Source organism: Muntiacus reevesi, chromosome 1 (assembly GCF_963930625.1).
Source record: "Muntiacus reevesi chromosome 1, mMunRee1.1, whole genome shotgun sequence".
NCBI lineage: Eukaryota > Metazoa > Chordata > Mammalia > Artiodactyla > Cervidae > Muntiacus > Muntiacus reevesi.
In genome coordinates this window covers 181,863,690-181,880,385 of record NC_089249.1, presented here as the reverse complement: position 1 = coordinate 181,880,385, position 16,696 = coordinate 181,863,690, and the positions used below count along the sequence as shown (strand labels likewise).

Here is a 16,696-nt window from a genome sequence, read left to right as displayed (position 1 = left end):
CTTGAGCCCTTGGATCATGGCCCTGGGTGGGTGGGTCCACAGTACACCATTCCAGAGCCACCCCATCCCCAGTCTGGACAGTCACGCTCTGACCGGCCACCCCCAGAGGGCAGCAGCCTCCTCACACCTGCTGCTGTGGGCTGCCGGCCCCCAGAGAGGCTGCTCCTGAGCTGCCGCACACTGCTTGCCCAGGACTCCCACCAGGTGGGTGCAGGACCTCATTTCCCACTGTCTGTCTGAGTTGCCATCGAGGCTGGGGTCAGAAGGTCCTGGGGCTCATCCTTCTCAAAGCACTCCTCCTGACCTGACCTGGACTGAGAGTGGCAGAGGGACAGACACTGCCTACCTGGAGAGGAGACTCCTGCCTCAGTGTGCCTTGTGCACGGCCCCCTGGGGATCTGGCAGGCCCCAGAGAGGCCCGCCCGGGGAGAACGCCTGGGGGCCTCTGTTGGGGTTCCGGGCCCTGGAGTCTCAGAAGATGCCTTGAGAAGCTGCCCGTCTCGAGTCAGGGCAGCTGGGCTGGATCAGTACTAGACACAGGAGGTGCTTGCCTGGGCCCTGGTCCACGTCCAGGCCATGTTCCTGCCCTGGAACCCAGACGTGGTAGATGCAGGCTGGGAGGAGGCAGGCAGCCCGTGCAGGAACAGAGAGGCTGGGCTTCATCCCTAAGCCCGGATAGACAGGGCAGGCGAGAGCTGGGCCTGGACCCTGGAGGGCAGGCAGAGGGGTGCTACACAGCCTCCAGGCCTGAGGGCCAGCCAGACGGGGCTGGGCTGCCTCCTGACCTGCTGTGTGGCCTGGGAGAGGCTGCTTCCCTCTCTGGGACCCGTCCAGCCCCAGGGACAATCAGGGATTCAGACCCCGGGCCATGGGGGGAACAATGGAGCCCTTGAAGGCCCTCCCCCCACATTGTGCTTGGCGGTGAGAGGTGGCCCTGGGTCGGGCCCTGGACTTAGCTGGGTGCACACTCAGGAGGGCTGTGTCCAGCTGGCTAGCAGGTGGAAGGGCTCAGAAGGACTTGTTTCCTGGCCTGGAAAAGGTAGGATGTCACCAGGAGACCATGGGTGGGGTGCCATTTAGGGCTGAGCGGCACATTCTTCACTCTGGGTCCACGGTCCCAGGGGCCTAGGCACAACTCTTGAAACAGCCAACCCCAAGAGATAACCGGTCTGGGCCTGACTGGCCCTCCATTCTGGGGGTCTGTCCATCTCAGGCCCCCTGCCCTCAAAAGAGCCAGACTGGGTGATACCTCTGGTGCAGTATGACTTGAGGGTAGTAGGAGGTAAAGGCAGAAGTCTGCCCCCATCCCCCTGGAGGCTGCTAGGCTGGCTGATGAGGAAGGGGTGGGCCCCTAGCAGCTGGGACCCCTCAGGCCGTGTGGGGCTGGCCAGCCCCCGCCAGTTCAGCAGCTGCGGTGTGTCCAGAGGCCGGGGCCTTGGGCTCTTCAGTCCTGGGTGGAGGCTGGGGAGCCCCACCTCCACATGGCAGGCAGACTGGTTGGCATGTCTGCCTGCTGTCCACCTTGCTCCTTACTGGCCTTTATGTAGCTGGGGGCTTCTTCCTCAACCCCCACTTGTGGGTGCCTGCTAAGGCCTGCCTCTCAGATCTGGTTCCTGGAGGTAAGCAGAGAGCAGAGCAGATCCCTGTTCTCCAGGAGCGGGCCCTGCTGCGCCACGGATGTGAGTTGTCCGGGTCGGGGTGCATGCAGGGCGGCTGGGCGGGAGTGGGCAGTGGGGCTGGGCAGGCGTCCTGGCAAGGGGTAGCACGGCTGAGGGATACAGCTGGTCCTGTGGTACACTCGGCCTTCGGGGGAGCAGGCATCAGGGCAGGACGGGGGTATGCAGGGCAGGAAAAGAGACGCTGCCACAGACTGAAAGACGGCAGGGTGCGGGGTGCATTGGCTTTACTGTGGCATTTTGGGGCAGCACCAGCGTAGGTGGCTAGGAGGAGTGGACAGGGGGACACCCCATGGGGTCTGAGGGGCGCAGCATCCTGCTCTTGGCCAGCAGTGCCTGGGGAGGTCCTTGAGGGGCCCTGAGCTCAGGCAGGGGTCCTGCTTCAGCCTCCCGCCCTTGCTCCTCCTGACACCTCCCTCTGCCAAAGCCCAGCGTTCTGTGGCCCGGGCTCCCCTGTGGCAGGAGCGGTCCCAGCCGCTCCTGCTCCTCCGCCGTGACTCACTCCCCAGGCTTGTCCCCACCATACCCTCCACCCCTGCAGGAAGCCCCTCGCTTCCCAGCTTCCAGGCTAGGATGGAACAGAGGCGGCCCTGGTTCCTCAGCAGACCCGGTGCTGTGGCAGAGCTCCTTCCTTCTGAGCACGCAGTGGGGGGGAAGCCTCATGTCCCAGAGGAAGGCCGCTGGAGGGGGTACAGGGCAGAAGGCGGTGTGCATGCGTGTGTGAGAGAGAGTGAGGATGAAGGATGAGCGTGCAGATGCATGTGTAAGTGTGTGTATCCATGTGTGAGAGGAGGGCCTGCAGAACTGGTCAGCTCTGGATTGGGCAGGAGCAGGTCAGGTAGTCATCCCTCAGGACCCATGAGGATATGGGTTTTGTTCTGAGAGCCCTGGGCTTCCTGGGACCCCACCTCGGGGTGCCTGCAGGAAGGGAAACGGGGTGGGCGGCGGGAAGGGGCGCCTGGCCACTAACTGGTGTGGGGGCTGTGGGGTACACTGGGGTAGCTGGGGGCAGGTGAATGTGGCAGAGGGGCCCCATGCCTGGGCGCTGGGCACCTGAGGTGGGGGAGGTCTACACCTCACTGGCCGGGCGGTCCAGGTAGGACATGACCAGGGCATCTAGGACAGGGCCCCAGAGCGGGCAGGGGTGTGGAGGACAACCTGCAGAAGTGTCACAGAGCTGACAAGGGGAGATCTGAGCGTCTGAGGCCAGGCGGTGGGGAGAGCAGTCTTGGGGGCTTGGTGCCAGTGTAGGCAGGGAGAAATCCCTCTGGGCATGCGGCCTCAGGGCCCGAGCAGCAGGAGACGCTGTAGCCTCACTCAGAACTGTCCCCGCCAGGGTACTGGGGTGGGCAGGTGGGCACGCAGCAGGAGGGAGACCCTAGCCTTGGAGGCCCGCAGAGGTGGGTTTCCACAACAGGCCCTGGTCCTTTATGAAGACCGCAGTCTCCTGGGGTTGAGTCCACCTTGGGCCTTTTGAAGGTGCTCATATGTCAAGCAGGGATCACCAGTGTCCGCTGCAGCCAGGAGTCCCCAGAAAGGGGAAGACGCTACCTGAAGTGCTGCGATTCCCAGGGAAGGGTCCCACCAGTCCTCTCGGTGAGCCGAGCACCCCGGTAGCACCCCCTCAGGCAGAGGAAGCCTGCCCGCAGGGCGAGGGGGAAGGCACATGGAGGAAGCTAGGCCGGGGTGGGCGGGACGTGGCGGGGCAGGCCAGGCCTCACTGTGCTGCAGGAGGCGGCCCTGGGCACCTCTGGGTCTCGGTCACTGACCAGCCCCTCAGGGCCTTCCTTCATAGCCAGGAGTGGAAGGGGCTTGAAGGGGAGAGTGCCCAGCTGCCCACCTCTGCAGAAGCTGTTCTGTTGGTGCCAGAGCCAGGGGCAGAGGGCCCAGCTCACCCCAGCACAGGTCATCCTGATGCCCTGGAGCCCACAGTGTGCGCCTCCCGCCCTCCTCGCAGTAGGGTGCCTCAGGCAGCTCTGGGTGAAGATGACCCCAGGCCCCTTCACAGGAAGCACCAGCGTGTGCCCTGCTCACCGCCCAGTCACCCCTCGCCCCCCAACTCCACCCTCCACTGCCCCCTCCTGGGCCCGGCCCCCATCCACACTTGCCCCCACCCCCTCGTACACCTGTCCTGCTGGCCCAGCCAGGGCTAAGCCCCCGCTGGCTGCTTCCTCCCGTTAGCACCAGGCATCTGTGGGCCTGGCCCTTGCCTCCCACTTCTCCAGCTCTGTGTTGGGGTCCTTGTACCCCACAGCCCCAGTACTGGTCACTGGTGAAAGTCCCCGCACTGTACGTGAAGCCTCCAGACCCAGAGAAATACGTTCCAGATGGGAAAAGATAGGGAGAAGGAGCTTGTAGTGATGGGGTGGGAAGCCCCTTTAAATAGGTTTCTTATTTTACACCTGTGGTTTACAGAGAAACTGACAAGACCATGGGTGGTCTCGTTTGGCCCCAAAACCCGGTGCCCCCGTGGCACGCTTGTCACAGTCGGGGCCAGCATTGATGCGTCGCCATTAACCAAAGGCGCCTCACTTTCCACCTGTGTGCTCCTGAGGTCCCCTGAGGGGTGACTGTCCCCATGTCTCTTTGGCCCCTGCTGTGGGTGACTTCCTCAGACTTCCTTAGTGTCTGATGCCCTTGGGATTTTGAAGGTCAGGTAGTTTGTAAAACACCTCCTGGAACTTGTCTCAATATCTCTCATGATTTTCTGTGGTGAGGGTTTGGGAAGAAGGCCTCTGGGGCAGCGAGCTCTGTGCTCTCAGCTGGGCTTCTCACTTTGGGTGGGGGTCCCAGTCACAGCCTGATGCCTGTCAGGCACCACTCCTTTCCTCCCTGCTCTGCTCTCTGGAGGAACGCCCTCCTGGAGGCCACAGAGGCTGCACGAATATTTAGAGTTCCCTGCTCCCCCATTTACATAGTTATTGTATCATTTGTATCACTTGGGACTCATATTTTTTTACCTTGGGCTATAATCTGTAAACCAGTCTCTAACAGTACTTTACTTCATTGGCCAAATTGACCTGGTTTCAGACACTGGGCTCTGCTTCCCTCAGCGCCCACGTTGTGTCCCTTTGACTCGCCTCCATTAGTGTGTATGTGTGAGTGTGTGTGTGTGTGTTAGCACTTCCGTCCTCTGATACCAAGAGATGCTTCAGGCTCGTTTCCTGCTGCTGCCCTGCAACCAGCTGTCTCTGCACTAGCCCAGTTTCCTTTATTGGAGAGTGGGACCAAGGTGTGTTCATCGCTGTGGGGTGTTTCTCCATATAGGCCTGACAGGCATAGTGTATATGCACGTGTCTATTCTTGTCCATACTGAGCTGAAGGTGAATTCAGACCCACATAGCCAATGCTGAGCCATGACCGTGTGGAACATTCCAGCCTGCTCCTCTCACTTGTCTCTGACCCCCACACAGTGAGAGCCTGGGCCTGCTCCCCATTCGCCCGTGGTTCGGTCCAAGTGCCCAGGAGCACAGCACCCAGCGGCTGGGTCATGGGTTGGCCTCAGAGGGTGGAGGGGCTGGGCAAGGGGTGGGCTGTGGGCGGGGCGTGGGCCTGGCCGGGATGAGTAGTAGCAGAAGCCTGAGCAGGGGTGGTTGCCCCGTGTGGGGGAGCGCAAGGGGGTTGCTGGTGCGCTGGGGCCAGGTACGCTTGGCGTTTTACTCCAAAGTCGGGAGGAGTCGCAGGAGCACAGGTCGATAGGCTTCTGAAGGTGCCCAGCGGAGGCGAGGTAGGCCCAAGAGGCTGCAGGGCCTGGCGGGTCTGAGCAGCATCTTTCCTGATGAAGCAGACAGAGTGTGGGGCAGAGAGCTGTCCAACATAAGCCCACCTGAGATGGAAGTCAATCTGGAAGGAAATTTTGGGGTCTGGTCTTCTGGGATTTGCTGTGCCTACTGGCATCCGTGTGCCTATGTGGAGGCGGCAGCTGGCACTAGAAGTCTGGATTTGGGGAACCCCCAGGGCATGGCACTGAAGGTGGTGCCCAGAGCTGGTCAGCATCAGCCCCCTGATCACAGGAAGATCCTGCTGTGACTGTGTGTGTGACACAGACATGGGACCCTGGATCTAAAGAGCCAGAGCCTCTGCCACACACCCAGAGCTTGCCTGAGCTCCCCCACTGGCACTGGGGGAAGGCAGAGGTTTCCTCCCGCAAGGCTTGCATCCTCTTTTCTCCGCATGGCTCCTCTCTGGGGAGGCTCTAACTGCACCCGGGTCAGCCCCCCTGGGGCAAAGTGCCATCCTCCACACCCCAGGGCAGGGTCCACCCAGTGCCATGCTAGAGCTGGTCTCGGGAACAATCCCCCCCACCCCCGACCCGGTGCACGTCTCCTGGCATTGTTCACGGGCCTTGTGGGAGCGCTTACACCACAGGAATCGGTGAACACTACACCACGGCTCTTCCACCAAGAATCAGTTGTTAAATACCACACATGGGGGGTTGGGATCATCCTGGCACCACCACCTTCCCTCCCGTTTCTCCACTGGCATCCATCTTGGAGGGGAGAAAAGTCGGGACTGCTCTGCTGTCCCTTTTCTGGGTTCCTGCACGGCAGGGCTGTGGGCCCCAGCCTCCTGTGATGTGGGACTGTTGAGATCAGGGATGGGGTCAGGTCCTGCAAGAGGGCTGAGGTTCAAGCTGAGGAAGAACGTCCAGCTGAGTTCAGCAAGACCTTCGTGGGGGTCGTTCCTTCTTGAGGCAGAGGTATATGAAACATGGCCTGGAGAGCTGGGCATGTGCCAGTCTGTGTACCTGTGAGTGTGTGCCTATACACAAGTGCAGTGCTCATGTGACTGTGTATATGCATATATACGCACTTGTATACCTGTGAGTGTTTGCATGTGTGTGGCTCTGAGAGGGGCGTTGCACACAGATGTAAGGAAATAGGGTCACTTCCCCAGGAATCCCGGCTGCCCTCTCTTCCTGCTCCCACCCCTTACTCCGGGAGAGGACCCAGCTCAATAAAGAGGGCCGGGAGCCCTGAATGCCCCTGCTGTTCCATTCCACACTCTGCTTCCCAGGCCTGTTCCAGAAAGAGGGGGCCAAAAGCATCAGGGGTCTTCGGCCCCAAAACTGCACAGGAGCAGGTACTGGTGTGAAGGAAGGAGGGTGGGTGTTAGGAGGCTTCAGCCCCCTCCCCAGAGGCACGGGGGTACAGGGGTGTGCGCTCCTGCCCACTGAGCCCCTTCTAGGCACAGGTCCCTTCAGGGGTAGCTGATCTAACAGGAGCACTGGTCCGGGGCCTGGCCAGTGGCCACAGTGTTGTCTGAGTGTCTCAGGTGCCTGGGTGTAGTTGTGCATGTGCTTCATGGTGTTTGAGGGCCTTGCTGCACATGGCGCCACCTTGAACAGACACCCGGGCTTACCTCTGCCCTCAGCCAGGCTGTGCAGAGGATGCGGGCATGCTGCAATAAGGAGGAGTCACAGCCTGGAGGGTGGGCACTAGTCCCTGGCGCAGTTGAACCAGTGGGGGTGGGGGGAGCATGGCATGATCCTGAGTGAACATCCTGTTCAGGATGCGGTGGGAGCTGGGAGGGGGTGCTGTTGGGAGTTCTGGAACTGGGGGCTGGAGGCTGACAGAGCCACTGGGTCTGGAGGTGGATGGGATCGGGGTGTGATGGGGAAGCAGTAGGACGCCGGAGGCTGAAGGAGGGCCACTGGGACTTGGGGCTGGGGAACTGCGGGCTGGTGGGGACTGGAGTGGCTGTGGAGTGGGGGCTCAACCCCTGGTGGACCCCTGGCACACTGGAGACAGGACTCCAGGAACCGGGGTGCAGCAGGTGGGAGCAGGCACCTGAGCTGAGGCCCAGACACTTCAGTGACGCTGCTCTGCTCTCTGGCTGCCCCTATTGAGGCAGCTCACCTGATGGACTCCCTGTTGCTCTCAGGGCCTGGGGTGGGGTCCCCACAGGCTGGGGGCTGCGCATGTCTTGCCCAGGGTCCCACTTTCCTGCAGGGTGGGGGCGGGCGGGAGGGACTGGCCCTGCTCCAGGCCACAGAGGCCTGGGGCCAGGTCTTGGAGCAGCCAGGGCATGTGCTCAGCAAGGTGGCCCAGCGTCTGTCCTTGTAGGGTCTGTCCTCTGGCTGCAGAGGCCCCAGCCTCTCCCTGTAGCCATCCTAGGGCAGGGTCAGGTCTTGGGGTGAGAGTGGTACTCCTGGAAGGGCTCTGGGTGCTACTGTCCACCCCGCTACACACCCCATCAGCCCTTGCCCCCATTGTCCTTGCCCAGGGTTGAGCTCCTGCTGGTGACCTGCAGGTCTTATCCCCCGCCCCTATGACCAACATGAGCTGGAGCTTCCTGACGCGGCTGCTGGAAGAGATCCACAACCACTCCACGTTCGTGGGGAAGGTGTGGCTCACGGTGCTGGTGGTCTTCCGCATCGTGCTCACCGCCGTGGGCGGCGAGTCCATCTACTCCGACGAGCAGACCAAGTTCACGTGCAACACGCGGCAGCCAGGCTGCGACAACGTCTGCTACGACGCCTTCGCACCCCTGTCGCACGTGCGCTTCTGGGTCTTCCAGATTGTGGTCATCTCCACGCCCTCCGTCATGTACCTGGGTTACGCTGTGCACCGCCTGGCCCGCGCCTCCCAGGATGAGCGCCGTCGCTCTCGCCGCCGCCCCGGCCGGCGCGCGACCCGCGCGCCCCTGCCGTTGCCCCCACCGCCGCACCCGGGCTGGCCCGAGCCCGCCGACCTGGGCGAGGAGGAACCCATGCTGGGCCTGGGCGAAGAGGACGAAGACCCGGGAGTGGCCGAGGGCCTGGGTGAGGAGGACGAGGCCGAGGACACGGGGGCGGCCAAGGGCGCAGGAGGGGACGCCAAGGTGGCTGCGGCCCCGGGTCCCGCGGGCCAGCATGACGGGCGGCGGCGCATCCAGCGCGAGGGCCTGATGCGCGTGTACGTGGCCCAGCTGGTGGCGCGGGCCGCCTTCGAGGTGGCCTTCCTGGTGGGACAGTACCTTCTGTACGGCTTCGAGGTGCGGCCCTTCTTCGCGTGTAGCCGCCAGCCCTGTCCCCACGTGGTTGACTGCTTCGTGTCACGGCCCACTGAGAAGACCGTCTTCCTGCTGGTCATGTACGTGGTCAGCTGCCTCTGTCTGCTGCTCAACCTCTGTGAGATGGCGCACCTGGGTCTCGGCAGCGCGCAAGACGCCGTGCGCGGCCGCCGCCCACTGCCCGCCTCCCCCGGCGCCATGCCCCGCCCGCCTCCCTGCGCTCTGCCCGCTGCGCCCTCAGGCCTGGCCTGTCCGCCTGACTATAGCCTGGTGGTTCGCACGGCTGAGCGCGCACGCACCCAGGACCAGGACCTGGCCAGCCTGGCCCTGCAGGCGCTGCAGGACCGGCGGGCACTTGGGGACCTCGACAGTCCACCCGGCCCGGGCCTCCCAGTGAACACCCGGGGGCCCCCGAAGGCTGGCGCCCCTGCCTCGGGTTCGGGCAGTGCCACATCAGGGGGCACTGTGGGGGGCCAGGGTCGGCAGGGGATCAAACCCAGGATGGGCTCAGAGAAGGGCAGTGGGAGCAGCAGCAGGGAGGGTAAGACCACCGTGTGGATCTGAGGCCTCCCCTTGGCTGCTCTGCATCTTCCCTCTCCCCAGGGCGGAGGCAGGGGGCTCTAGGGAGGGGCTGGACACCACCTAAGGTGCAGAGCACAACCTGTCCTCCTCTTCCTCAGCTGGCTGCTCACCTCCTCCGGAGGGGTACAGGGCACTGACCTTCTCTGCATCATCACCCCTTCCTGCCTGAGCCCTGTGTTCCTCCAGGGTAGGGTGGGCAGCCTGGGAACCAAGAAGGGTCCCCACCTCTGACCCATAAGCCCTGATGGGGGATAGGATTGTGGCTGGGGCATTGCCCGCCTCCCAGAGCCACTCAGCTGGCCCCCTCAGGACAAGGGGGCCCCAGGCAGGACCTCCACCCACTCCAGTTCTGCTTCCCTGCAGAAGCCAGGGCATGACTGCCCAAGGGTGCCTGGCTTGGGTGTTGAGGGGTTCTCTGCTTATTCCCACTCCCTGCCTAGCAAATGGGGTTCTTTCCCTAGTACCCACACTCTTCTAGTCCATGCTCTGGTTCTTGGAGAGTTAGAGGCAATGCCAGGTCTTCATGGCATAGAAGGAAAAACAGCACGGTGGTCAGAGACTGCAGCCAGTGCTGGTCGGCACTGCTTCATGCCTCACCCCCACCAGGTCCCAAATATGAGCTGCCTTGAGTGCAGGTGGAACTGCACCCTGCTTCCCGCCCAGACAGACCTGGGGCTAAGGCCTTGCATGGGCTGGGGTGGATGGCACCATGCCCTCTCCAGCTCTGTGCTGGCCTGGCATGGCCCCTTCCTTGGGCACATACTTGAAATTCCGAAAAGACACTGGCCTCCCTTGCCACTCAGACCAACAGGGTGGTGGTCAGGGGCTATGACTTTGGCCACACTGAGGGAAGGGACTCTGAAGCTCCTGCCACAGCCTCTTCCCTCCAGCCCCCTCTCCAACTCAGACACAGCCTCCAAAACAAAGGGAGTGAAATAAAACTAACTTTTGTTTACAACCACACGTGTATGTGTGTGTGTGCTTGTATGCATGTGGGGTGTGGTGTGTGCATGTGTCTGAGTACACACATATTACTGTGTGTACATGTCCACCACTGGCCTAGGGACACATGGCTCAACTTGAGGATGAGTGGGAGAGGAAACCACTCTTTAGGGACCATCCAGGGAGCAATGCCCAGGTTGAGCCCCTGCAGCCCCCTGGAACGCTCGGGTACCACTCTGTGCCAGGCAACAGGCTTGGCCCAGATGAGAGGGATGCGGCTGAAGAAGAACAAAGAACAGCCAGGCGTGCATGCTTAGAGCCCAAGGTGGTAGCTCAAAGGACAGAGGGGCAGTCCTGTCTCTGGCCCTGGCATTATCCAGATGCTGGCCAAAACCTGCAGTGGTAGCTTTTGTGGGGAGCAACAGTGAGCACAGTAGGGAAAACAGCTGCTGCTAGCAAGGAGCCACCTTGGTCTAGACTTCAGTGACCCCTGCTGTCTCCCAGTCTCCCTCCAGGCCATGGCAGACCCTGAGAGGTTCCCTCAGACTGCAAACCCTCTCTGGGGTCCCAGGGCCAATCTCCAAGCCCAGATGAACCCCAGTCTAGCCTGCCTCTGGTCAGATGCCAAATGCAGACTGAGTCTCTTTCCCTTGTGGGGTCTGACTGGCTGGTCCGAGGTGCCAAGTGAGCCTTGGCCCCAGGTAAGCCCCAACCCCATGAAGTCCCAGATGTCCGTGCTGGAAGCAGAGCCTCAGAGGGAAAGTGAACCCAGATCCAGAGCAGGGATTCACCATCTACCTCTCCAAGAGAGGCAAGTCTATGGATCTGGCAGCCCTGGATTTGGGCTTGTTACACAGTGGTCACGAGGAAGACGGCGTCTCTGTGGTGGGGAACATGCCGTCCAGCCATGTCTGGCTGCTATCAGGGTGACTGGAGGCAGTGAGCAGCACAGCTGGTGAAGGACATCTGCAAGGCACCATTGTGGGTGAACAGCCTTGCCGTGGCCCCTCCACAGCCTCCCTGCAGACAGCATCCTGCAGCCAGTGGAGGCCCTGCAGGACCTCAGGACCTCAGGGAGATGAGTGGCCATTCCAGGTGGGGAATGGTGGGAGACTTCAGGGTTCAGAGCCACCCTAGTATCTGGAGAGGGCTGGTGAGGAAGGCAGGTGTCCACTTCCAGCAGGGCTCAGAGGTTGGTTCAATCCTGAAGGTCAGTGCTCCCACATCTCAAGGCTGTGATGCACCCTTGATGGTGACAGGGTCCCATGAGGGGTGGAAAGTGGGGCATGAGCACTCAGCATCTGCCTGAAAAGAAGCCTTATGTCAGCAGACAGAGAGACCTGGGCAGGTTTGTGTTTGGGAAGAACATTCTTGATTTCATTGTGACAGTGTCCAGGGGAGCCTCCTCCCACCCACAGAGAGGGAGCTTTAGGTCATGCTCAAGGGGTCAGGACCTCATTCTCTGGGCCCTTCCTGAATAAAGTAACATCAGAATCTCACCCTCTCTAAGTCAAGTTGATTCCCTGGTGTAGTTGCAGCCTGGACTGCCTGGTGGGGCCAGGGCTGGCTTAAAGATTTCCTCACTCAATGAGCTGGGGATCCATGTTGGGGTCCCTTGATGTGGTTTGGACCTCCTTAGAGCATAGTTGCCCAGCAATGGCCAACTGACTCTTATCACCATCCCTGAAGTCACTTCACATCACAGGAGTCATAGGCCTGCAGGATCGGTCTCAATGGGCCAGTGTCACACTGTAAGGGCACGTGGAATAGTTTCTGCAAGCCCCCTAGCCAGATGTGAAGCTCAGCACAGCCCCCCACCACGTGTGAGCTCAGGGCCTGTGTAGACACTGCCCCCTTCTTTTGCCACAGTTCTGGTATCAGTCCACAATTCCCCCTATACCGTGTAGCCTGTCCGGTGTCCATCATCTCAGTCCTCCCACTCCTAACTGGTTCAGATGCAGTTTGAGGCTTTTGGGTCACCAGGAGGAGGAGTCTGCCCAGGGGCTGCTGGGAAGTCTGTTTGCTGCATGCCTGTGACACGGAAGTCAGGTGGGCTCAGCCTGTGAGTCTGTGTGCAGTGTGTTGGTCCAACACCAGTCTAGATGTTGGGGTGAACGTGTGTTTTTAGATGAAATTAACATCAACAATCCGTGGACTTTGATAAAACAGACCCTCCTCCCTGGTGTGGGTGGCCCTTATCCAATCTTTGCTCCCTTAAGGGCAAAGATAGGTTCCCAAAGAAGTGTTTCAGCCTCCAGACCGCCAGTGAGGCTCACGTTTATGTCAGTTTGACTAGGTCCTGGGGTGTCCAGGACAAGCATGATCCTGGGTATGTCTATGAGGGTGATTCTGGATCTGCAGATGGGCCTCAGTGAGGGTGGGCCTCGTCCAGTCAGGTGAAGGCCTGAGAGGAACAAAAAGGCAGGGTGAGAGAGAGCTCGCGCCTGATGGCTTGTGCTAGCATACTGGTCTCGTCTTCAGACTCAGATTCAGACTGGGTCTGCACCACGGGCTCTCCTGAGTCTCTAGCTTGTAGATGGCAGATATGGGGACTTCTTGGCCTCCACAGTTGAGTCAGCCAATTCCTTATAGTCTCTTCCTCTGTGTATATTGAATTGGTTCTGCTTCTTTAGAGTTCAGTTCAGTTCAGTCACTCAGTCGTGTCTGACTCTTTGCGACCCCATGAACCACAGCACGCCAGGCCTCCCTGTCCATCACCAACTCCCGGAGTCCACCCAAACCCACGTCCATGGAGTTGGTTTCTCTGGAGAACTTCAAGTAATACACAGCCCATCAGCCAAAGATTATCAAGAGCATACCAGCTGTGAGGAAAGCTGCAGATGGAGGCACTACTCTGCAAAGTATCTCAGTCAGCTCAGTCTGTGTAATACCATCGACTGGGTGCTCAAACAACAGACATTTCCTTCTCACGGTACTGAAAACCGGAAGCCCGAGACCAGAGTGTCGGTACCTGGGCCCTCTCCTTGGTGTGTAGGCAGCTGTCTCCTCCCCGGGGCCTCACCCGGTCCTCTCTCCATGTGTCTGCTCTCATTTCCTCTTCTTACAAGGACACTAGTCTATTGGATTAAGGTGCACCCCAGGGACCTCATTTTACCTTAACCACCTCTTTAAAGGTCCCATCTCCAAACACAGCACCATTCTCAGGTCCTGGGAATTAGGGCTCCAAGATGTGAATTTGGGGAGATGCAGTGCAACCCGCATTAGAAGGTGGATGTCAAACTAAAAGCTCAATCACCACAGAAGGGATCCTAAGGCATAGGCCTCCTGTCTCAGGAACTTAGGGGCCTGGGTGCACCACTGCGGTCCTGTATGTTTTGTGAGCTTCTGATGGGGGTGCCTTAGGATTTAATCATGTCCTCCCAATTGAAGTCACTAGCCATCTCAGCGTCATACCCCAATTTCTTGATGTTCTGGACAGTCATAACCATGATATCATGGGCTCACTCCAGTATTTTAACAGGATGTCCATCTCCTACCTAGGACATAGTATTTAAGATTCTCAGAGGTGGAGCCCAACCACTAAACTTGACACTTAATGCTCACTTAACTACTTAAAAAAATAGTGCCTCTCGGTGCCTGGATGGCCATGAGGATGGAGAGCTCATCCCTCATCTTCTTTGCTCTGGAGCAGGCTGGTGTGTGGAGCCTAGGTCATCCCAACCCTGCTTCACTGCCTATTGGGGTCCTCAGGCTGTGTGGGGCCCACCCACGTCTGCACAGGGGCAGGGACAGGCCAGGAAAGTGGCTGGAGCAGGATCAGGCAGAATGACCTTGTCTCATTCTCATCCGTTTCCACGGCTGGAGCCAACTCACCGGCTGCTCAGGGAGCCCATGCAGCGTTGCAGGGAAGGGGGTAACCAGAATGGGGGCAGCTTCCTTCTTCTGACTTTGGGAAGGGAGGAGACCATGAGGAGAGAATAACAGGAAACCACCCCTGGCTGGCACTAGCTGGGAAACAGGGTCTGGGACCCCCAGGGCTGCTTATTTTTTAGCACTTAGATCCTCACCCATCCGACAGCTCCAGGACCTGTGGCCTCAGAGGGAGGAGGCTGTGCATGGGATCCAGCAGCAACCTAAGCCCCCAGCTGGACCCAGGCCAGTGAGTGGGGTTCTCTGAGGGCACCCTGAGGCCAGTTCCAGTTCCCTCCACCCAGACTTGTAGGCACGAGAAGCTGCAGAGAGAGGACCAGAGGAGGAGTAGCCAGGCAGTGCCTACGTGCAGGTGTCCCTGCTGCCAGACTGGCCAGGCTGCTGCAGAGCCCTGGAAAGGCTTCCTGGAGGGAGCCTGGAGCAGTGCTGGCTGGGAGACTCTAGAATAGTGGGAGGTGCCTGCTCTGTTCACAGAGGCAGCCACCAGCTGAGTGTGGCTCTGGGTATTTCAGTGTGGCCCATGCAGTAAGGAGCTAAGTTTCACTTGACTTCATTTGAGTTAAATCGCATTTAAACAGTTCCTGATGGCAGCAGCGGCCCTGCTCAACCAAGTGGGCGGAGCTTGCCCTGGATTGGGAAGGTCAGCTAAGGTTCCAGGTGGCTCGGGGTCAGACTGCTGGCCCTTCCTGCGGGTCGTGCTGGTGGGAAGCATGTTTTCTGCTGGCCAAGGGATGGGGTGACGTGAGGCTGGAGGAATGCACCCCCCACCCCATGTTGTCCTCGAGTGGTTTCCTCCCTGCCCTCAACAGGGTTGGCAGGGAGGTGCTAGGTCACCCTTGGAACACAGGCTCAGCAGAGCACGACCTTTTCCATGAAAGGCCAGTGAAATCACATTCCAGACCTCACTGGTCACAACCAGGAAGCCGGCTGGGAGGGGATCAAGGGCCTGGGAAACCCTAGGGAGCTCCTTTATGTTAATGAGGTAATTTGAAAAGCACCTAAGGATGGGGGCTGGTTGTCAGGAGAACCAACCTTGCAATTAGAGGTTAGAGCTTTCAGCCCCACACCAACGTCTGGGGAGGTGTGAGGGGCTGCAGGTGAATCAACAGCCAATGGCTGATAATTTGATCACTCATCTCTCTGTAATGAAGCCTCCATAAAACCCCAAAAGGACTGGGTTTAGAGAGCTTCTTGGTTGGGGAACACATGGAGATTTAGGGAGAGTGGGTTGTGCTCAGAGGGCAGAGAAGTTCCATATCCCTTCCCACATACCTTTTCCTTTGCATCTCTTCCATCTGACTGTTCCTGAGTTATATTCTTTTATAATAAATCAGTAATCTGGTAAGAAAACAGTTTCTTTGAGTTCTGTGAGCCACTCTGGCAACATAATTGAGCTCAAGGAGGGGCCTTTTTGGAACTTCTGATCTATAGCTGGCTGATCAGAAGCACAGGTGCAACTTGGACTTTGACTGGCATCTGAAGGCAAGGGGTGGGAAAATGTGAATGTGTCTGTGTGCATGTGTGCACGCACAGTCTAATGGGATCTGATGTTATCTCCAGGTAGATGGATTAAAAATTGAATTAAAGTATAAAACACATAGCTGGTATCAGAAAATTGTGTCATGTGGGGAACTCCCCCCGCCCCGCCACATTTAGTGATCAGAAGTGTCAGAAGTGAAGGACAGTGCCAGAGTATAGGATACACAGGAGTGTGAGTTCTACACAATAACTAAAGGAACTGAAAGTAGAGTTGCACACCTGTGTTCATGGTGTGTGCAAGAGTGTGTGTCTTAGTTGCTCAGAGGTGTCCGAGTCTTTGAGACCCCAGGGACGTTAGCCTGCCAGGCTCCTCAGTCCATGAAATTCTTCAGCAAGAATACTGGAGAGGGTTTGCCATTCCCTTCTCTAGGGAATGTTCCCGACCCAGGTCTCCTGCATCGCAGGCAGATTCTTTACTGTCTGAGCAACCTAAGAAGTCCGTGTGTGTTGGAAGCAACATAAATGTCCCATCGATGAGTGAATGGATAATCCAGATGTTGTGTGTGTGTATATACACTATCACTCAGCCTTTACAAAGGCTGACACACGCTACATCATGGAGGAACTTGGTAGATATGAGCCTGTCACAAAAGACAAATACTGCATGACTCCACTTCCATGAGTTTCCCAGAGGTGTCAGGTTCATAGAGACAGACTGGACAGGCATTCCCAGGGTCTGGGGAGGGAGACAGGGGTATTCATTTGATGGGGCGGAGTTTTGGTCTGGGAAGATGAGAAAATTCTGGATAATGGGGATGACTGCAAAACGGTGTGAACATACTCAATGGCTCAGAAATGTGCACCCCAAAATGGCCAAGATAGTAAAGTTCAGGTTATGCGCGTCTCAACACGATAAAGCAAGTGGAAACATCTCTGAGAATTGAGGGGCAGGGCAACTTGCAGGAGCAGAAGTCAGCCTAAGATGGGTGTGCGGCCGACAGCCCGAGGCCTCGCCCGGGCGCACGCCCCGCCCACCTTCACCCTGGCCTCTCCGGCAGGGAACGCAAGCCCGCCACCAGGGGCCGCTGTGGCCCCAGCCCGCGCATGCTCGTGCACACCCCGCCCCGCGCACG

General features: G+C 59.1%; 1 protein-coding gene across 1 annotated transcript; it reads left to right on the top strand.

Moving 5' to 3' along the window:
- Positions 1-7,934: 7,934 nt before the first annotated feature.
- GJC2 (gap junction protein gamma 2) lies at positions 7,935-10,084 on the top strand. The gene has a single exon (XM_065931340.1). The coding sequence runs from the start codon at positions 7,947-7,949 to the stop codon at positions 9,231-9,233; it is 1,287 nt and encodes a 428-aa protein (XP_065787412.1). The 5' UTR covers positions 7,935-7,946; the 3' UTR covers positions 9,234-10,084.
- Positions 10,085-16,696: the final 6,612 nt, after the last annotated feature.

What these genes read in the sequence shown, in the direction of transcription:
- GJC2 (XM_065931340.1), top strand. Translation starts at nt 7,947, where the DNA reads ATGACCAACATGAGCTGGAGCTTCCTGACGCGGCTGCTGGAAGAGATC.